At 37.3% G+C, this 23798-nt stretch overlaps 1 protein-coding gene across 1 annotated transcript in view; it reads left to right on the top strand.

Annotated features, from left to right (window-relative positions):
- Positions 1–23798, top strand: part of LOC106077982 (potassium voltage-gated channel subfamily H member 6-like) — a 383405-nt gene that overhangs the window by 271818 nt on the left and 87789 nt on the right. The window contains exon 7 of the mRNA XM_056016650.1: positions 7135–7269. Coding sequence (XP_055872625.1) covers positions 7135–7269 — 135 coding nt within the window. The remainder of the gene's footprint in view (positions 1–7134; positions 7270–23798) is intronic.

The following is a 23798-nucleotide window of genomic DNA, read 5'->3' as shown; positions in this document are numbered from 1 at the left end:
ATAAGGTTAAACATGATACGATTTTGAAGAAAGATTATTATAGAAATGTATACACCCGACATTAATAATATGGCTTGCCTTTGAGTCCGAAGATTAATTAAAAGTGCAGTATTTCACGTGTCAGCCCCAGTTGTGACCTACATATTTTGCCGCAAATACTGTGCGCTAACCGTTGTCCGCCAATGGTCAACTTATATTCTCTTTTCTAAGTCTGTCCTCGGTAGTGAATTTTCTTTTGGTCTCAAAGATAAAAAATGGTCTAGATTTCATATTACAATATAAATGAGATGCATTTCTATTTACTTAAGTAGATGCAGACCTGGATTTATTTTTGTGTATACTGTTCTACCCGAGACCAATTGTTATATAAGGTCTAAATACTGACCTACAAAGTTTGGTCTCGTGCTACTGCACTGTGGGTACAAGGAGCCTGGCGATTTTTTTTTTCTTTTTGCTGTTTAATATATTTTTAAAACTCAGAATAGAGATCTTTACAGCATCTGCCCCATAGTTCGAAAGGTCTGAAAGGAATATTTTGATTTACATAATAGTGTAGATTGATTAGAGGCACTCTGCCTCTAGAACAGAAATGTAACGGGACCATCTCATTTCAAAACAATGGGACCTACATTAACCCGCATCATTCCGACTTCCTAACATGAACTCAATAGAAATCAGCGTACTGAAGTCTTTAATTCAAGATTGTGCACCTTGATTGCTTTTAAAGTTGTTCAGTTCCAAGTTTCTTTAGTTAAATAAAGTAAAGTCCCACTTACAGACCATGCGGTCTTAATCTGTGGCCCACGGTTAACTTGTGTGTCATGTGGCCAGCACAACAACCAACCGCCTTTACTTTTCTCCAACTACTGTCGTGTACCCATTAGAAGTGGGTGGACTCAGAGGCGGTCTAAAGATCCCAAAAATCAAAATCATATTCTTCCCCGAGATTTGAACCCAGGACCCTCGGTTCGGAAGCCAAGCGTGTTAACACTCTGCCACCGCGCCTCCACTTTAAAAAGAGTAACACAGTAAAATCACTTAAATAGAGTACGAGTAAAATCACTAAGCTTAAAGACTCCCCAGGATAGAAGACTAAAAAGTAAAGTGAAATATATTGTATATACTAAACCAAGACACAAAGATAATTACACATATTTTTAATCGACTTCCACGGACAAACTTGTATCAGAGCTATCTCTTTCCTAATGCCATTAGAGCATAAAACGTGTTGCCTGAATCAGGCAGGAAAAGGCAATGACACTTAGATTTTTCAAGTCTCTAAATTAACTTACACGACTATGTTAACACATTCGCTCAGGACGTTAATTATCTTATTTTTGACGAAACGCATGTAACTAATAAGATAAGACAAGACAGTGATGCCATAGTTGTATTTTTATTTTTCTAAATGCAACTTCAACACACGCTCCTGGCGCTCCTCGTGTAAGTAAATTTTTAATCGTACAGTCGTGAGACCAAATCAAAGATATTCATTATGTGTGGAATAGGCGCGGGTCGGGGTGTGGGTGGGGGCTTGGTGCAAAGGTCATCAAACGATCTAAATTCAGGACTAAAACCAAAAAAAAAATGTTTCTGAATAATTGTGGCTGTGATAATTGGTTGTTTTCTTTACACCAATAAGCATATTGATACAAGCAAGAAATGGTGCAGTCTGTTGATCTTACGTCTCGCCTGGTCATGGGGGGTTGTTATGGCAGACATCATTAATGCAGGACAGAAATTGGAACGGTTGAATGGAAGACAAGAATCCATTAGTGTGAAGAAAAAAGAGAAAAAAGAAAGAAAAAATGTATTGTGGGTAATAAGAAATATTGTCCAGGAGCTGCCTATAATCCTAGATTGCCTATCTCCATAGATACACAGATACCTGCAATTCTTTAAGATTCGAATATGATGCTCTCCGTAAGAAAGTCGAGCGGTTAACAACTGGGCAATCCGATCTACAAATTAGATCTATCGAGTTGTTTTTTTTCATTCTCGTGATTAAAACGTTCGGTTAGCTAAACAAAAAAATATCTAGCATTACGGATGCTTAGTACAAGTAGCCAATAAAAAACTCAGACATAGTTAATGAAATTAATGTGTCCAGTGAAATTGGGTATTACATAATTCTATTAGGGCTCATCTCTTATGGCAAGGCACAGACTGTTTAAATATAGGAAGAGGATAAACTGCGATCGGTTGCGTTACCCTCCATCCATGTCAAGTCAAAGAGGAAATCAAAGAGGTGAACTGTGAGTAGCGTGCCAGTTAGGAAGGAGTATCTTGGATTTACTCATTAATGTGTTTGAATCAGTTTTTGGCGTATCCCTTGGTGGATGACCGTGGATCGGGGCAGGGAGACGAACAAACTGTTCGGGAAGGTACATAAAATAATTTAGGTAATTGTTAGAAGTTGCGAAAAATTGTGCATGTACCGTATTATGCGAGTGGTGGCTGAGGGGTAAACGCTTGGCTTCTAAACCTAAGGGTCTTTCGTTCAAAGAAGTAACTAGTCAAAGGGTACTTGTGACCAGAAAAGGTTGAGAACCACTCAACGTTTCGAGGCTGAAGAATCTTTTGTGTCTATTTTATATAAAACCCTCATCATGTTTCCAGAAATGCTGTTCTTGGCAATGCCCTACTAACCACTAGACAACTTATATAACTATTCTTTTAAGATTTATTTTGCTTATTATTATTTTACTAGTCATAATATTTATGCGTATCTATTAAGAGATTATTAATGAAGGTTTTTTTTGGGGCGTGGCGGCTGAGTGTTAGAGCGTTTGGCTTCCGAACCGACGGGTGCCGGGTTTGAATCTCGATGAAGACTTGGATTTTAAATTCCAGGACTTTTATGTCGCCCATGAGACCCAACTCTAATGGGATATTGGAGAAGGTAAAGAGGTTTGGCCGTTTTGCTTGTCACACGACACCCTCGCTAACCGTCGCTAACCGTCGTCCACGGAAACATGATCTTTACATCATCTGCCCTATAAATCGCAATGTCTGAAAGGGTTAACTGTCACTTTAGAATATTTAATTTGTTGAGCATGAAAGCATGAATATGTGACCACTAGCTAATAGTTGGCAGGAAGTATGAGGAAAAGAGAAGAAGATTTAAGTCCATTAACTTAGTAGCCAGTCCAGTTATTACGCTGTCCACCTGAGAGGAAGTGAGAGAGCAGTCATTGTGTAAACGTACTCTGTGGGGCTCATAGGGTTATATGTCTATGGCCGACGGATAACTACGATGTCATGTTTCCAGCACAATGACCCATTTTTATTTCCCAACGTATGTCAGGTATCCATTTGAGATGACTGGAATCAGGGGCGTCCTAAAAATCCAGTTCAAACTTTTAGTCATCCCGGGGATTTGAATTCGAGTCCCTCGGTTTGAAAGTCAAGCGTTTTACCACTCATTCACAGCGCTGCCTTCTATACGTACGAATGTCACTCTCTCTCTAAGCATAATGTTTTGTAGTTTTAAAGTGAAAGTAAAGTTCCCCTTTCAGACCTTGTTGTCTATAGGGCAGAGGATGTAAATGTCATCTGTTTCTGTGGTTAACGAGGGTGTCATGTGGCCAGCACAACGACCAACCGCCTTTACTTTTCCTCAACTAATGTCAGGTACCCATTAGAGATGGGTGGACTCAGAGGCGCCCAAAGATCCTGAAATTAAAAATCCCAATATTCAGCAGGATTCGAATCCGGAACACTCAGTTCGGAAGCTAAGCGCTAAACCGCTCAGCCACCGCGCCTCCTTTGGGAAGAATGCTACTTTGAAATCTTTTAAGCTTATTAACTTACAATCTACTCGCTTCCCAAATTGTTTCTTTCCTTCTAAGCACTATATTCTCTTCAATCAAACTAGTCTGTTAGTCCGTCTGTGTGCGTGTTGTGTGCGTGTTGTGTGTGTGTGTTTATCCCCTTTCACTAATGTTATTTCTCCACTGTCCACTACAGTCCTGTGGTTCTCTTGGTCACGTGTCAACCTAAGCCCCATAGCAGACGGACCCCCCAAACGCTATTCAGAGAACTGACCACTCGAGCCATCCTGTCCGCCCTGCTTAAAAACCCTCTTCAAATCACTTCAAACCGAAATGTCCCTGGGACTGAGCCCGAACTCCCCCCAACCCACTGACCATCGTCAACAATTAGGATTCAAATCAGAGCTAACCGTGTTTGACCACAATGACTGGGTTGCTTCCCCTTTTCTGGCACAGTCTCGGAAGAGTTGTCCCGAATGTCTGAAAACCAGATTCCCTTCAATTAGTCATGTTTATCGATCTACATCAATTTTATACAGTTTTAGACATGGCTTCATGATGTACTTTGATGGAACTAAACTAGATTCAGTTTTGTTTTTTACTGTTTTTCTTGTAATTGACAGGTTTCAAGTGAATTTTCTTATCATTCAAGGAGACAGTTTTTGACTAAAGAAAACAAGAAATAAAAATTAAAAGTTAACGAGAGTATCATGTGGCCAGCACAACGATCTTAACTTTTTTCCCCAACTAATATCAGGTACCCATTTGAGCTGGGTGGACTCAGAGGAGCTCTAAAGCTCCCGAAAATAAAAATCCCTGTCTTCACCAGGATTCGAACCCGGCTAGGAAGGCAAGCGCTTTACCACTCAGCCACCGCCCCCCCCATTCTTAGAAGTTATGAATGTAAGATTTTATAAAAATGGATTATTTTTTAAACCTGACCCATTCTACATCCCCGCCCTCCACCCAGTTAGATTTTATAAAAAACCTGTCCCATTCTCTTACCGCCCCCGCCCACCCGAGAAAAAAATTCTGGTTTTCGTTGTCAAAAAATAATAATAAATAAATAAATAAATAGTTAGTTTAGTTTTCTTTTTAAAATAAATTACAGACGAATTGAATTTTATTACGTCTTAGCCCCAAAATCATTAGGGCAGCAGAGATGGCAGCAGGTAGGGTTTGAACTCCGGACGATCTAGATGACAGTCCGAGGTACATATCCCTCGACCAGGCAACCACCTTTTGGCTAGACAATTGAGAATTTCGAATTGGAATCCCGGGGGAGACTAAACGTTCGGTGTGTTAGTCATGCCGTGTTGCAGAAGTGAAGTAATAAAAAGTTTAGTATCGATTAAAGTTGCAGTGTCAAACATTAGCCTCGATTTGAATACAGCGTTAGCTAATTAGTTTATTGTTAATCGAAACAATTTGATAAGATGAGAAATGTGCGCGAAAAAAATAAAAGATGACCAAATAAAAATAAGCATGTGCGTTTTCCAAAGACCACAAGTAGTCATGGCATCAAAACTTGATTTAACAAAATCGGTTTCCTATTTATATTCTAGCTTTTGAGCTATAAACATGACAGACGGACGACACAAAACTAAAAGGGACTTTTATCCTGATATCGGTCACAAAACGGTTTTCCTATTGACAGAATAGTGCAAGCTGAATGGTTAGCGAGCACAAAATGATTCAGTCGTGGAATGTACTTCAACAGTCATGAGGCCTTAAAGTGTCTTTGATAACTCAATAACTGATTTTTTAAAATAAATTGTGCTCTTACTCTATGACACACGTATAGCGGGGGGCACCCGAACGAATTCAGTTTTTTTTATAAACATTATATCTACTCACTCTTTCATTCTGTCTTTCTGCTATTTCTTTTATTTCTCCCAGACCCATTCTTGGCTAAAGTTGAAACTTTGAACAATTATTTATTGGCATAGACAAGACAGAAATTAATTTGTATTTTAAATTAACCCTTTATTCAGTTAATTACTGGTAAACAATTATTTTGTTTGATACCAACGAGGGAGATTTATCCTTCACTATTCAACGATACTGCTAAATATGTAACAATTGGTAATTAATTATTTTGTCTGATATCAAATAAGGGAAATAGCTTCTAGATTATTGAGATAGATAGTTGTAAGTGCGGAGTTCTTTCCCTTTGATAAGCTTTGTTTTTCTTTTTCGTGTTTCACCATTGCCAAGAATTGTGTATGAAAGGATATTACACTATTATTAGATCCTACCACAAAGGCAGATTAGAAGCAAATGTAGATACGTAGATTGTGTGTGCTATTGGATAAGAGGGTGGACAAAATGTCATCTGGCTGCTTCGAATTAAAGTTTCACGGTTTCGTTATTGGATGATCCGCGATCAACTGCAATGATTGACATTTAGCAATAAGATAAATATGGATTGATTCCCTTGTGAATCGTCTGCTTAAACTCTTTTAATGTTTTCACCAAAACAAATCCAGATTTAGCAGTACGTACACTAGTATTTGGGAACAGGGCCGGCTTTACTAATTGCGGGACACAATTTAATAGATGCTATCATAAAGAAATGATAATGTTTCAAGAAATCTAGCCGTCGTGTATTCTTTGTGACCTTGACCCTGTCATACAAAAAAGATAAGGAAGTTAGATATGATACATGGAAGCAAGAAAATCTGCAGACGACTGCTCATTGATTGGAATAATAAGACATCACCGGGATATCTGTAATATTACGAAATAAATTAGTTCATTTGAAAAATTGGATATTTATTGGAGCATGTATTTCCATTAATAAAAAGAAGCTAACTATAAATCAATAAATTGGATAGGACTAACTTTTTTTTATTCAATGCTAAATAGGTATGATATGAGATATGAGAGAGAGCATATATATGCATGCATATATATATATATAACAGAATGTCAGACGTACTGACGGACTTAGAGACAGACGTTAAGTTAAGACGTTAAGATGAAAGATTGACACAAATACAGAAAGAGAATATAGATATATAGGTTGGTATATAGATAGATAGATAGATAGATAGATAGATAGATAGATAGATAGATAGATAGATAGATAGATAGATAGATAGATAGATAGATAGATAGATAGATAGATAGATAGATAGATAGATAGCGAGAGAGAGAGAGATTGATTGATTAATTGATTTTTGCATACTTTTTTTTTACTTTAAGCTGTTATTGTTCTCGAGCTGAGATTATCAAAGCAATACAGAACTATTACCCAGCACCTTATACCAATGTACACTGTTTCAATTCTAATGCTTCCAAGCACTGCTGCTGTTTAAGGCATGCCATGAAATCTTACAATTGTTTTCTGTACTTCCAGGCTAGGAGCAAGATCATTATGCTCAAAGTGTTGAAAGAATTCAGGGGGCGCAACTCTACACGTCCCATGGAAGAGGAAGCCAGACACATGCATGACACTGACGAGGGAACGCCATCGGGACAAAAAGAGAAAGAGGTAATGGGAAAAAAACACTATTTTATGAGAGAGAGAGAGAGAGAGAGAGAAAGAGAGAGAGAAAGAAAAAGTGAGTGTGAAAGGAAGAACAATGCGAAGTATCAGAGAAAAAAAAACTTGTCTAAAGAAAACAAGGGACATAACAAATTTTTTTTTTCGTATTATTTCTTCTCTTACGAATCTGATGACTGACTTTTTGTAAGAATAATTATTTTCTTAATAACTAATGAACAATATTGGAACATTTTTACCACGGCCCGATTCTCCACTATGCCCCCCCCCCCAACCCCACGGAATAAAAAATTCTGACTAAGCGAATGTATCAATCTGCTCACACAGTATATGAGCTTCTAATGACAGGCGTTTAGGTCCAGAGATAAAAGACGAGGTGTTTCTAAACGATGTATGTTATTAATTAAACTCTTTAATGAATACACAAGGAAATAACCGCTGACGTACGTGTCCTAGATGGATAATGTCTAGACCTCCAAACGAAATTAAATTTTAGAAGATAGTATTTTGAAATATTATAACGGTCAAACAAGAGTTTTAAATGTGTCGCCAATTAGCTAGTAATTCTTTTCCCAGTCATCTCATCTCAGCCTGTGGTCCCTTCTGGGGCATATGCCACCAACCAGCTTCCTCCAGGCATCTCGGTTTGGTGCGAGTCTCTCCAACTGTCCCCACGTCTTGCCCATCTGCTTGGCATCTGCTTCCAAATCGCGGCGCCATGTATTCTTTGGCCTTCGCCTCTTCCTGTTTCCTTGGGGGTTCCAGGTTAGGGCTTGCCTTGTTATGTTGGAAGCAGGCTTTTGAAGGTTGAGACCTATCCATCTCCAGCGTCTCTGAAGGATATCTACTTCAATGGGCTGCTGCTTTGTTCTTTGCCACAGTTCCTCATTCGTGATCTTGTCTGGCCAGCGGATCATAAGAATCTTCTTCAGGCAGGTATTATTGATGAATACCTGGATTTTTTTTTTTATGGTGGTGATGGTCCTTCTCCAGGTCTCTGCTCCATAAAGTAGTATTTCCCAAAGATTTACATAAACTTTGAAATTTCTAGGAAAATGGTTAGAGACGTTATCAATAACCATGTTCACCTATTTTATTTAATTTTTTTATTATTTTTTTTTGGTTATGTTTTGTTATGTTTGTTTTTATTTTTGACCGGATGTAGAAATTGTAAGCTGAATCTACCATTTTAATAATAAAGAAGCTGGAATGATGATGATTGAAATATAAGGAAAGAGAGAAGGAGAGAAAAAAAATTGCTCATTTCTGAATTCGAACATGGGCCTCTATGATGAAAGGCCGACATGTTTGGCCATTACACTTCTCTAGTATAAAAAATATACTTATGAAATAGATAGTTTTATTATTGTTCGTTTAAAAGCTTTACCAACGACTTAATTCTATACATTGATTCGAATCCTAAGAAAACAAATTTACTGATTGCAGTCGAAACTTTGCTCAATTATTGATTGTCCAAGACAACACATGATTCTATAAAAAAAAATTTATAAATTGAATAGTGGTAATTAATTATAAGACATCAGGCCAGATTCACATCTAACTTCACATTCACTTTCACATATCCCTTGGTCTGCTAGACGTTGGGGCACCACACAGGATCTGTCAACTTCTTTCTCCATTCTTCTGTCATTTGCCATTGATAGAATATCATTCTGGTATTCTTTATGAAAATATTGAAACCTGCTTTTTTACCTGCCTGGGTGGACCATTTCTGATAGAATGTAATTCTGATATTCTTCTGAAAATATTGAAACCTGCCTTTTAACCTGCCTGGGTGGACCACTTCCGGGGCCGATTTTGAGTTTGTGTTTCCACACAAACTATCTTCGTAACCTTGTTTACTATAATTTTATTTTAGCATTTATGCAAAGGAAGAGATTTAGAAACAGGATCACAGCGGAGATTGAGCAACACATTGACCTGCCACAGCGGTGATTGAGCAACACAATGACCTGCCACAGCGGTGATTGAGCAGCACAATGACCTGCCACAGCGGAGATTGAGCAACACAATGACCTGCCACAGCGGAGGTTGAGCAACACAATGACCTGCCACAGCGGAGATTTAACAACACAATGACCTGCCACAGCGGTAATTGAACAACACAATGACCTGCCACAGCGGAGATTGAGCAACACAATGACCTGCCACAGCGGAGATTGAGCAACACAATGACCTGCCACAGCGGTGATTGAACAACAAAATGACCTGCCACAGCGGAGATTGAGCAACACAATGACCTGCCACAGCGGTGATTGAGCAACACAATGACGTGCCACAGCGGTGATTGAGCAACACAATGACCTGCTAACTACTGTCAAAAAACGCAAACCTAGTCGTAACACAGGGCCCTCAGGGCTTGCAAGGACCTGACTGCAGGGAACAGTACCAGCAAATGAAGAGGCAGACACGAGAAAGCTATGGGAAGACAATGAAAAGGCAGACACGAGAAAGCTATGGGAAGACAATGAAAAGGCAGACACGAGAAAGCTATGGGAAGACAACGTAAAAGAATGGGTAGGCCTGTTACTGAAAGGGATTATATCTTAGGCTGAAGACGGCAATAGAGAAAGACGGTCGACAGATCATGAGTGATGCCCCAACGATTCATCAGACTAATGGATAGGTGAAGGTGACAGGGGCTACGAAGGCAGTCAAAGTTAAAAAGTTAAACATATACAAGTTTTAAAGAAAAGTTACATTGTTTTCTTCAATTCTGAAGGAACACTCGAGACATTTAATCACAGATACGCCAATTCTTGGGTGGATAAGTACAATAGCCCTGCCCCAAGCTTGCAATCCCAATACAGATGGATTTCACAGATCACAGTTACGACTGTTTAGCCTCATAAAATACAGCACCCCGGACTTAAAGACAAGCCTTATTATTGTCTTGTAGTAACAAATGAGTTGATGATTAAATTGGAAAAGCTCATATTTCATCAGTACTGAGTAATAGTACTCACCCCATAATATCAGGTCGTATGGTGGCTTCCGACTGTGGACGTCATTGTGTTAAGCTTTGAGGCAAACAAGGCAAGAACGTCAATTTAAAATAAGCCAAAACCAAATTCATGGATACTATCAGTCAGTGCATTGTATGTGTGTCACAGTCCAGTTTTAGAACCTCTGTGACATGAAGTGACACTCAGTCACCTATTGTAACATTCCGTGCGGGCAAGCACGAGGTTATGTGAATAAGTTAAAGGACTCTAAAATAAGGGTAAAAGTTAGTTAGTGAAGAACTCCAGCAGAGAGTGGATGTACGATTTTCTCTGTCTGTAATATGTACCTTAATGAATTTGATTTAATGTTAACTTGAGAGTTTCCTTCGGACTTATATGTTGAACATTTCATTGATGTGATTATTTATTCCACATGGCATGAACAGCCAGTATTTATTGGTGTATATTTTGTGACGGCTGAAGTCGCCAGTATTTTCTGTAATTTATCCTTTATATAATAAACTTTACGTCTGCTACCAGTGTGTTCATCAGTAATTCCAAATGTTGTCGTTGGAGACCTTAGTATACTAGTAATGTTGCGCACTCGCAAATCTAGTGCGTCTAATAAAGTGCATCGTTAAGAGGAGTATTATAGCCGTACCAGAAGAGGTACCTACAACACACGGACACACCCACGCCGCTACGCCTACAGACAAAACCAGGTAGCGACATTTGGTGGCCAGTATGGGGATCGAACCCACGACAACTTGTACGATTTTCTCTGTCTGTAATATGTACCTTAATGAATTTGATTTAATGCTAACTTGAGAGTTTCCTTCGGACTTATATGTTGAACATTTCATTGATGTGATTATTTATTCCACATGGCATGAACAGCCAGTATTTATTGGTGTATATTTTGTGACGGCTGAAGTCGCCAGTATTTTCTGTAATTTATCCTTTATATAATAAACTTTACGTCTGCTATCAGTGTGTTCATCAGTGATTCCAAATGTTGTCGTTGGAGACTTTAGTATATTAGTAATGTCGCGCGCTGGCAAATCTAGTGCGTCTGATAAAGTACCTCGTTAAGAGGAGTATTATAGTCGTACCAGACTTGTGCTATTCAATTTTAGCTTTATCATCATAGGAATCCTTGGGCCTTTGGCCTCTTTTATTTGCCTCTTTTTTTTTATATCACTTTCTAGTTTATACCAATCTTTATTTTCTTTACTAAGACATAACAATGACAAATTACATAAAATGGGAGGGAAAAAAGTCTATAACAAATATCTACGCTGACACTATTCAATAGAATGATCAATTATATCATTTCATACAAGACATTTCATATATCTCTTTTGAGACCGATAAAAAAAAGTTGAAATCAAAATTAATAACAAACTACATAGGGAGTATGTAATTTTAAAATATTTTTTTAAAACAAATCAGCTTGAAAATGCAATGAAACAATATGCTACAATGCAGCATGTACAGTAAAAGATACTCTATGAATTCACATATTTTTCTTTTAAATTAACATTTTCAATTGACACTTTGACACTACTTTTTAAATTTATTTTTAAATATTTTAAACACAAGTAAAATTACTAATTTGTAAGATTTGCATTAAATATTAGCCCATATCTTGTTCAGCACTCAACTCTACAATCTAATGAAGTTTAAGCTGGCTCTTTTATGAGTTTTCATTAATTTTAATCACCAGGGCCAATCGCACGACAAATTGTTCCTTTGATAAGTCTTTAATCATTATTGAAATTGTTATACAATAGGTGACAATGTTTGGTTTTATTTGTTCACATGTCTTTTATTTACATTATCGTAACTCTCCTCTGCTCAGTAGTTATAAATTCGATTGGTGAAGATAAACTTGTAAAACTGTATAGCTTCCAGAGGTAACAAAAGCCACTCCAATAAAGAGACTAGTGTAAGAACAAAAATCTGATGCACTTTCAAAACTGCAAAGCTATGACGTGTCATACGATGACATTAAGTATAAGCATACAAAACTATGACGTGATGTACAATGACATCTGGTATACACATGCTAATCTATGACCTGACAGTTGACATTTATACATGGTAAACCTGACACTTGAGTTGACTTTCTTGGTCTTTACAAATATCAAGTACACATGTGTTGTTGTTTTTTTTTCTTTTTTGACTGTCAGACTTAAAAGAGACGTCAGAGGCGCTCAGGAAAGAAGGTTCAATACAGACGTATGTTTTGATTAAAGACTTTGTCTATTTAACCAAATGTCTTTAAATTGACATTTGAGGCAACGCTTGGTGACATAACAGTTTACATAGATCTAGAGGTCGATACTTTTTTTTGGTCAGAGAATTGAAGAATTGATTTTGTCTTTTCCGTACATTGTTTCCCCTTTTGTTGGCCTTCATCTCTCTCTCTTTCTCTCTTTTAATCTCTCTCTCTCTCTCTCTCTCTCTCTTAATCTCTCCTTTCACTCCATCTTTTCGTTTCTCTTTCTTTCATCTTAATTTCATCTTAAAGTTCACTTTTTATTCATTATTCAATCATTATTCATTCACCTTCTCTCTCTCTCTCTTTTTTGTTTCTCTCACTCTTTTAATCTCTCCTTTCACTCCATCTTTTTGTTTCTCTTTCTTTCATCTTACTTTCATCTTAAAAGTTCACTTTTTATTCATTTATTCAATGTCTCTTTCATTCACATTCTCTTTCTATCAAGCTTTGTTTCTCTTATTTCCACTTTCTGACCTTTTTACTTTTACTTTCTCCCATTCTGTTGTCAATACTTTTCACTTTCTCTGTCTCTTTTTTTTTCGATCGCTCTTTTTTTTCCTCTCTTTCTCTGTCTCTTTCATTCCTTTTTTTTCCTTGTGTAAGTATCGCTCATTCTCATACTTTCTCTTTCACTTCATATCTTAAAGACCAGTGATTCTCAAACTTTGTCCTGAACGGAACACGTCGCACATTCTGAGTATTTAGCGGAACACTACTTATATTTTAGAGAGATTAATTCACGCGGTGGCCTAGTAGTTAATCCTTCCAGCAGTTCGTGGACACACCTTTTCAGGCCTTGCGGAACACTAGGGTTCTGTGGAACACAGCTTGGGAAACACTCTTATTGACGAACGTGTGGTTCATCCTCCGTAGTGTGAACACTATTCCAAGTATTAAAACAGACCGAATGTTCCAAAGATGTCATCTCCATATTACCAGAGACAGTGACAGTTTCTTCTACAAACTCGCTCGTCGCATATTTTGGACAAAGTATTTTACTATTTGGTTGAAGAATAGTGTGAACATCTGATTTCTAAAATGTCACTTTAAATAAAGAATGTATTGAAATGAAAAGTTAACCCATGATCATGTTGTTCAATAGTTTATTTACAAAAATGCGAAAGCAGGATGGGAGATGAGAGAGAAGAAATATTGGATGCGAGATTTCAAAATACCTTACGTATAGGTACCTAGAGTTCCATATTGTAACTTTTCCGCTTTTTTTGGAGGGAATAATTTTTTAAATTTCATCTCACGGCTTTGACCCACTCATGCTTCTATCCCATCTCCTGTATCAACCGAAGGCAATCATTCAGGTAATAATACTGTACAGATTTCTAACGTTCGTAGCATGGGTGTAGATTGGCCGGGGGGGGGATTAGTCCAGGGTTTAACCCCCCCCCCCCACCCCGCCCGGATATAAAATATTTCCGGAAAATTTTTTCACACTGATCTGTTTTTCTATTAGGACAACGTTAGTAAAGTAAATTTACGAGAATTCAAGAAGCGGCCAAACAAAAATAAATAAAGCAAACTACAGTCACAAAGTCCCGGAAGGAGGGGGGTCTGGTATGTGTGTGTGTGTGTGTGCATGTTTTAAACCAAGATAGAAAAAAGTGGAAAAAATATCCCCTACCACCAATAAACTCCCTGTGTCTGTGTATGTATACCTTTTTTGATTTACATCATAAAAATTTACATGATTTTACTGTGAATTAATTGGTGATATGCAATCACAACATAGTTTATAAGGTCGTGTTGTTAAGGACAAAGAATATTTGTAGAAATGAATAACAGTAATCTCTAACGTTAATAAAAATAAAAGGAAAAGAATTCATAAGATCAGATATAAATACCCTATCTATAATATAAAGCAGAAAGTAAGGCGTATGTATTTATATATGTATGTGTGTATGTATTTATGTATGTATATATGTATGTAGGTGTGTATGTATGTAGTTGTGTATATTTTGTATGTACGTATGTATGTATGTATGTATGTATGTATGTATGTATGTATGTATGTATGTATGTCCCCAATAAAAATGAAAACCATTTGACCAATCTTGATAAAACTTGGTATACATGTTCCTTCGATCGTGGCGGAGACCGTAGTGTGTGTTTAATGTCCCTCCCACAGTCGGAGGGTCATAAAAATAGAAAATAATTACATAATAAGTACGTAAATTGAATCTCAATTAAAGAACAAAACTTTTTAACAAATCGGGTAAACCCGTTTGCACAGTATTTTATATTGGATATGAATATTTCGGCTTAACGGGTAAACCCATTTTCCCACTCTACTTTTATTTTAATGTTAAAACAAAACAAAAAGTGAAGGGAACATTCTCCAAGTCTGACAGATCTAAGTACAATCGAGTAGAAAAGTAATACCCAAAACTATGGCCCAGATGCCGCGTGTTACATCCATCTAGTATAATAATTAATAGTATAACGGAAATAATCACTAACAAAATAAAAGAGAATTTTTAACAACTTTTTCTTCTAAGTCTTTTCGTTTTCTTTCCCTTTTTTTTAATTTTTAATCATAATGAAATTCTTTCATTTCCATTAACGGTTAGTATCTGTCAGGGGTTCAAATTATATATATATGCTGCTGCTTGTCTCTTGTCTTGTTGTGTTTCTTAACTTGGCTCACTAGGGGTTTCTTGAATATTAAATAATACTTGCTTGGTACTTTCTTGGTTACTCAATTATAATTCATTAATACTTGTTTAACTCAAATACGAACACTTAATATACATCAACTCTAACTCCTTATATTCACGAATATCGATAATACTTTAATACTTAATAAAGCACACAATTATATCACTCCTATGAAATACACAAAACACCAGTCCATCAACTTATAAATATATAAATGCATAGATACCAGTCCAGGAAGCGACTATTCAACCTTCCTGGACTAGGGAGCAAGACTTTACTGACTAACACATTCTCTCGCACATTCAACGAAGACTTCATCACTCAGTTCACAACACGTGCAACGTTTTGCATTCATAACAAGGGGATATAACAATCATACCAAAATATTAAACTAACATTCATTCTCGCCATACCTCTCCCTGACAGTATCCTTTAATTAAAATAAAATAACAAGTAGTTTAAGGCTAACTTTTGGCTACAGCCCCAGATGTTGGGTTAGAGACCTACAGCTCATTGGCCAATAACGAAACCAAAACTATAAAACCTCGTTTTGATTCCTCACGTTCCACTGATAAGTTAAAACATAAAAAAGTCTGTATTGGTTTTCAAACACTGCCATTGTGGCTCTGACCTCTCTTTCTCTCCCGTATAATTCACAAAGACAAAGGTTTAAAGTTTTCTTTTTTTTTTTAGTCCGTATTCGATCAAAATGAAAGTAGCTAATATCGACCTGTGTAACTACTGTTAAGAGCTATTATCACCTCAACTATAGGCTGTCTACCTCTGTCATTTCATTCTTAAGGCATTTAGTGTTTTGTCGTATTGATCCCTAGCCATCCTCAGCGTTTACACCTCGGATCTATGTGGTAAGTAAACTGCGTAGGATCTCTGCCGTGGCCCGCGATGCGTAGTCTTTCTCGTGCCTACACTCTTGAACACACAAAGCTAAAAAAAAATAAAATCTTTAAGTTTCTTTTCCAGGCACCTGCTGCGCAGACGCCGTATCGCGAGAGTTGTTAAAGTTAAAAGTTGAATAGTAATCTGGTTGAGTAAATGGTCCAGTGCTGTTTTGTGATCTTTCGGATGTGGACTATGTTGTTACAGAGGATTGTCATAGGTGGTAGTGGGAAGCGAACTTATTCTCTATAGCGTGGAGCTTTATTGGCTATTATGACATTGGTTGTGAGTATAAGGATATGTTGTTTATGGTTTAAGTTATTGTTACCGATGGGTTGCTTGCGACGAAAGAAAGTCAGTCGCAATTGTTTTGAGTACGAAAAATTAGAAGTATTAAATTACTGAAGTATTAAATTACTGAAGTATTAAATTACTGAGGTATTAAATTACTCTCTAAAAATATTTTGTTTTTATCTGAATTTACACTCCAGCTTTAATAGCTACATTTCTGCCTGTGGTCCCGTTTGGGGCATAGTCCACCAACCAGATTTCTCCAGGTGTTTTGGTTCTGGGATAGTCTCTCCCATTGCTCCCTAAGTCTTACACGTCTGCTTGGTATCTGCTTCCTCGATGCCATGTATTTCTGAAACGTCCTTTCTTCCTTTTGCATTGGGGGAGGGGGAGTCCAGGTGAGGACTTGTTTTGTGATTTTGGACCTATCATGCTATCATGCTTTAACTATCTCCCTTTTTCTGACTAGCCCACTGTGGCGCTCGCATGGAAAAGGTCGTTACAGGAGACGATTAGGTTAATAGGGAAGCAAAGAAGAACCACCGGTGTGAGGGCAAAAGACAAAGAGGATTGGAGAAAGACGGTCGACAAATCTTGTGTGGTGCCCCAACGGTCGAACTATGGGATATGTGAAGGTTCTGGTGAATCCAAACACCTTTCCTCATAGGGACGTTGTTTTTTTTATAGCAGACACCTGATGTGATACAGATAAGGAATATGGGGGAGTTTTCAAAGTGTGCTCGACCTTTGACCTCGCTTCGAATCCCAGACGTTTATTCAGACAGGCAGGCAAGCTTCCATGGGCCTAGAATTCCTAGAGTATTAGACAATTATGAAAAACGAAGAAGACTACTAGCTAGCGTTTGCACCTTTCACTACCTCGTTCAGTCGAAGTGTCACCAACATAGATCACTGAGTTTGCAGCGCATATGTTTGATTTTTCTTAGTGGCCTCGATCTGATAACGAGACATAGTTTGACCTATTGGTTGAGTTAAAAAAAAAATAACGCAGAAAAGCAGCTCGAATATAAGGAACAATTTAACGCTAACTACAATTCCTTCAAGTACACACCTGATTTTTCGGGATATTGATCATGATCGTAAATGTTTCTAGGTTATTTATTTACTAACCGAATATGACCCGCGGTCTGTAGGCCTTAGTTTTGGTATTAATGATCTATTGGTTTGAATTCAGATCTATGTCCAACATGGAGAATGTTCCCTTCACATTTTATTTATTTTGCCATGAAACTAAAAGTATAGTGTAATTATGGGTGTATCCGTTCAGCCGAAGTATTCATATCAATGTAAAGTATTGTAAAAACGGGTTTACCCGATCTGTTAAAACGTTTCGTTTTTTAAAAGAGATACAATTAGGTAATTTTGTCTATTTTTAGGGCCCTCTGTTTGTGGTAGGGATATTAAACATACACTACGGTCTCTGCCATGATCTAAGGAACATTTACGCCAACTTTTATCCAAATTGGTCAAACGGTTTTTGGTTTCTATGCGGGACATGCATACATACATACGCCTTACCTTCTGCTTTATATATTAGAGACTTATTTTAAATTATTTCAAAGCGCATATTTCATGATGTATTCTGTTCATTGTGCTCTGTTCCAATCTGTGTTGCGGACATGTTGGGGGGGGGGGGTATGTGGGAGAAGGCTTCCGTTCTGACTTTAGGCGATCAGCAAACAGAACTAAGCTCGAGTCGGGATTCGAACTCGAGCCACTTTCCTAGTTAGCCAAGTGGTTTAATTCCCTTCAGCTACACCACCGATTTTGCTGTTGTCTTTCCATCAACATCTTTTGGATTCTAGACCCCTCTGTGCTTTCAACCTCTTTTGGATTCTAGACCCCTCTGTGCTTTCAACATCTTTTGGATTCTAGACCCCTCTGTGCTTTCAACATCTTTTGGATTATAGACCCCTCTGTGCTTTCAACATCTTTTGGATTATAGACCCCTCTGTGCTTTCAACATCTTTTGGATTATAGACCCCTCTGTGCTTTCAACATCTTTTGGATTATAGACCCCTCTGTGCTTTCAACATCTTTCAGCTAATGGACTCTTCTCATGTCTTTGTTTCGCTCATTGAATAGGCAATGTATGTTTACCTCCCTTTGTCCAATGGGTAATTTTACTTAAACGATGCCAAAATGTACACTACAAATCCAAACAATATTAAGCTAAATATTTATTTATTTTAAAATGTAAATTTAAAAAAAAAATATTTTAATTATTTTTGTGATCTGTAGGTAACCAACTCACATAGTTCTAGTGTACTTAGGCCAGGTTTACTATAGTAACGATAAGAAGGTTAACATTTTTTATGGAAACATTACTATATATAATTTGTTTTAAACACCATTTCGGATGCAGGCCCCTCATATTAAGGTCAGTTCTTTAGCCATGTTCACCTTTTTTTTTATCACTTACATGTTTGTTATTTAGACTCACCGGCGTCTGTTACAATACACTCACTGCCGTAAGGACTAAGTAATGTGTGATAAATTTTTGTTGAGATACTTAGACTTGACTGTAATTATAAGGATGTCTTACAAACATCAAAATAATTATATTTATGCAAATTTGAAAAACCATGTTGTTAAAGGCAAAGAACTGCACATTTACAGAAATGTGTCGCAGTACTCAGGATAACCACATCTTGCATCCACATCAAGCTAAAATGTGTTAATTACAATAAAAACAGTCCACCCAACTCTAATGGGTACCGAACTTAAGGTGAGGAAATTAATAGCGGTTTGTAGTTGTGCTGGCCACATGTATTCCTCGTTAACCGACGGCCATAGAAACTGATTACCTCTACGTCATTTTCTCTATACACCCCAAGGTCTGAAATGGGAACTTTGCTTTTTTACTTCTAATTAAATAATTTAAAAGGTAATTTTTTTTGGATTGATTCGTGTTTTGTTAATTAAGGACAATAAAAAAAAAATATGCAAAGCTGCAACTTGATCCGAGAATTGGAAGTGGAGGAAATAACGTGTACAAAATGTGTACCAGACTTACAGAAAGACAGACAAACAGACGAAGGGATTGAATACGTTTTGTAAAAAGATGTGTTTATCAGTAATGGACTTAAGTATCCACAAAACCTTTCGCATTTCATGCACTCGGGCAGCCATTTTGTATTTCCTTTTTAGTAATCGTTTAGCTTAAATTATGTTTGAAGAAAACTTCAGTCAGTCAGTCAGTCAGTCAGTCACACTGTCACATCTTAAATTCGTTTTTAAACGTTGTAGCAGGGAAGTAATGAAAGAGTTTACAATAAATTCACGATTCTTTATACTTAGTTTATAGGATTAACTAAGTTGACACACGAAAAAATACTCGTATGAGTAGGCTAGAATAAGGTCGGGATTTGCTACTGTGTAATGCTAAGCGGCTTCCCAGCAGGGCCGGCCTTAGATGTAGACAAACTAGGCAGCCGCCTAGGGCCTCCAAATGGTGGCGGCCTCGCAAAGGATAAAAATAAATGTAGAAAAAAAAATTACGAAACTTGGATCGGATCTCAAACATAGTAGAGCATGATAACTCTTTGTTTACTAGTTTAACTCTGTGTCTACTACGGAAAATGCGATATATGAACTTCAGTTATTCGTCTATTTAGATTCAGACGGGTATGTTTTTAATACATTGCGCAATTTTTTTTTTCGCTGTTTCTTTTTACTTTATTTAAAAGGGCTACCAAATTCGTTTCGCCTAAGGCTTCCAAATATATATGGCCTTTCCAGCATCCAGGGTCTCACTTTTGAATGGGGCCTCCACTTTCGAAACATTCTCAAAATCAGTAGTTGTTTTTTTAATATAAGAAAATTTTCTAAATGTAAAAGTGGTCTGTTTATCTCTTCACAAATATGACATGTTTTTTAAAGGTAGTTCTCACAGAGTTTCTGGATGGTAGATGCCAATAAAATATATCCTGCTCTGGTCTGTTACTAACTTAAGTCCGGAACCGGCTTGAATACATTAAATTTGTTGATGTCTGTGTGTTGTTGCGGTCGTTGACTTGTAGCACCAAACTACTTGTAGGCGTATTATATCTTAATGTATACAAATAACTTGAATAACTTCTTTGTGAGCAACATTATATATAACTTTCATTACAATGTAGACAAAATCATCTTGAGATCTAATGAAATAGATGTAATAATCTAAAATAATATTCTGAACAAAGTCTAACTCACTACAAAAATACGTCTTTTCACTCTGGCATTCTGGAGTCGTCTCTGGCCTACCAAGACAGCTGACGACAGTGCCGCTTATCTTGCATCCTTCACACTGAATAGCCACCAACCAATCGCTTACCTCTTCCCACCGTTATCATTGAAACACACACACACACTCCTTAACACTGTGTAACTAATAAGTTCATTCTTCTATTTGTCCCTGTATATAGATCGACCCTGCCCTCTACTGGCTCTACTATCAACTAATTAGCCTCTGTTTTTAATCAGCTCATTTATTATTTCGCTGTCTTTGTATCCGTGTTTTTTTTTTTTGCACCCAAGCCTCTTTCTGAAAACGAGGCGCGCTTAACCCTAATAGTTAATCGTTTCCGGTGTTAAAGTGTTAAATTGTTAAAGTGTTGTCTGTTGCTGTGTTAAGACGTGCTTGTGTTCTTTTTTTTTTTACTACATCTTCACGAGGCCCTCGCCCATGGTGGGGCCGACTTTGATGCTGTAGGATAGCCCTCCAAAGTAACTACCCCAAATTTTAGCTGCATCTGAGATTGGGTGTTGGAGAATTACGTGTACAAACTTAGGGCGGACAGACAGAGAGACAGAGTTCAGAGGTGTAGCTAGAGTGGGAGGAGGGAGGGGGAGAATTCGAAAATCACCTCGGGCCTCACTTGAGGGGGGCCCCCAAGATGTGTGGCGTGTCTGTTAATTTGTATATTCAACATTGGGCCACCACTTCTCAATGAAAGATAAGACTCTGAAAATGCTCCAACTGGTTCAGCGGCGTGTCTATTAATTTACATATTCAACATTGGGCACCACTGCAGATTGAATTACTCGCCCTTGTTTTAAATAGCAAATATCATTAAACTATCTATCCATTCATAACTCCACAACGCGCTCCAGAGTTTTCCATCCTACAGCCTATAAGACACCCCAAGTCGCCCCCTCTAACGCTCTACGCCACTGGATTTCATGAAGGTGAACATATTTTATTTCTGTTACCACCTCTCTCGCGTATGAGGCGTAATAACTAGTATTTCCGGGTATTTTATTTATTTGTTGTGCCCTACTCAATGAACGGTAACTCAAAACTTTTTACCAAGTACTATTATCCTTATCACCTTGCAAATTCAAGAGCAAAAAAAGAAAACTTTGTCACGTGTCTTGGAAGCGGTTCTAACAATTTTCCTAGAATTTCAACATTTGATGTACATCTTTGGGAAAAGAACTAATAGCTAATTGGCCACACTGAGAAAGCTCTGGTTTGACCGTTATAAAAGTTCCCTTTTCACACCTTGTGCTTTATAGGGCAGATATCTGTTTCTGTGGATAACCGTTAACAATGGTTTCATGTGGTCAGCACAACGACCAACTGTCTTTACTTTTACCCAATTAATGTCAGGTATAGCTGGGTGGACACCCTAGTTAAACGCGGGTCCACAGAAATAGAAGAGCGTTACATTTGTCTCATGGATAGTAAGGTCCTCAAGGCGTGGCTTTTACTTTCTCTAAAGATTATTCTAATTCCAGGTGACCTTTAAAAGAGCATTAGATAAAAACGTGAGATATTCATTTTACTTGTATTGCTGGAGATCAGCTTCCAAAAAAAAGTGTCTGGGAATCTTAAATCTAAATACCAGAAACAAACAAAACAAAACATAATAGAAGTTCGATCTCAAATTTTTATTCCCAATAGCTCTGTCCAGCACGCAATGTTCCAACTAACAACTTTTTTTTTTCTGGCGAAGACCTTGGATTTTTTTCTATTTTATAATGAATTTTTGTTTTTACAAATTTTTTTCCTTGTCAGGCTGAAGCTCAAATATTTTGGTGGTATTCAATGTTCACTCAGTGCTCTTTTACATTCTAAGTAAATCCAAATAGAAATGTGGTTTTGGTGGGAACATTTCTTCTAATGCATTAATAGCTTTTTTTTTTATATAATTTCGAGACTCTTGGTTCCGTAGCTCATCGCGTGATCCCAAAGTAAAATGAATGTGAACTCAAACGAAACTTAAAGATAATGCCTGGTCGTGTGGTACGCTATATGGACTGTCGTTCTGGTTTTTGAAGTTCCTGGGTTAGAATCCTATTTACTCTCTATCCCCCGTCGTCCTGCGGGAGGTTTGGGCTAGTATGTAATTATCTTCAGAATCTGAAGGAACATCCGAAACGCGTCAAACATTGTAAAAAATATTTTCTTAATCTCAAAAACAATCTCTCGCCCCCACGCCAATTGGTTCGATACCAGATCATATCGCAAATTCAAGTTCAATAGTAAGTTCCCAATTTTGTTTTGTCAATTAACTATAATAACAATATCGGAATGAGGGAGGGGGTGTACTCTGGGAAGAGCAAACCAGTTAAACGACCAAATCTCTGTCAGGATAGATTTTTAATTCGTAGACCAAATCTCTGTCAGGATAGATTTTTAAATCCTAGACCAAATCTGTGCTATGCTAGGCTTCTTGTAAATAAAATATATCTATACCAATACATATCTAATTGTTAGACAAAATCTCTCTTAGGATGCGTATCTAGTGTATAGACTCAATATCTGTCAGATTGTATATCTATTTCATAGACCAACTCTGTGTCTAGATACATATTTTATAAGCCAAAATCTCTATCAGTAACCTTACTCCTGGTCATCACAAAGACAAAAGCAGCATCACAATACAGTATGATCTACAATCATGAGAAAACAAGAGTACAGAAAGAAGCATGTCTCCAAAGAAACAACTTCCTGAAGATTCAATAAAGTTCGTCCCCTCCGAGATTTTTTTTCCGCATGACTGTTGCCTCATTTCTAAAATATTTATTTCCCAGAACTTTTTTCTTCCCTCCAAAATGAGATTTTAAAAAAGCTCCAGCATTTCCTGCTCCGAGGTCATTAATTACTTTTGTTTTAATGCATTTCCGACACTTCTTCTTCGAGTTCTTTCCCTTAGATTTATTTATTTTTCCGGAAGAACGAGGTGGGAAGGGGTTGTTTTTTTTTTCATCTAACGCAATCCTGATATTCGGGAACAAAATTAATGAAAAACAAAGGGAGAAAAATAGAACTGAATTCCAAGGGGAAGACAATCCAAAAAAATAATTAAATATTGCATGCAGACTTAGGCATAAGGCTTCGTCAGGAAGACAAAAGGCAATAATTTTAATTTCCTAAATAAGAACAATATGTGGTATAGGTT

This window comes from Biomphalaria glabrata, chromosome 18 (assembly GCF_947242115.1).
Source record: "Biomphalaria glabrata chromosome 18, xgBioGlab47.1, whole genome shotgun sequence".
Taxonomy (NCBI): Eukaryota; Metazoa; Mollusca; class Gastropoda; family Planorbidae; genus Biomphalaria; species Biomphalaria glabrata.
Note: the sequence above shows the minus strand (reverse complement) of the source record. Positions and strands in the feature narration are given on the sequence as shown.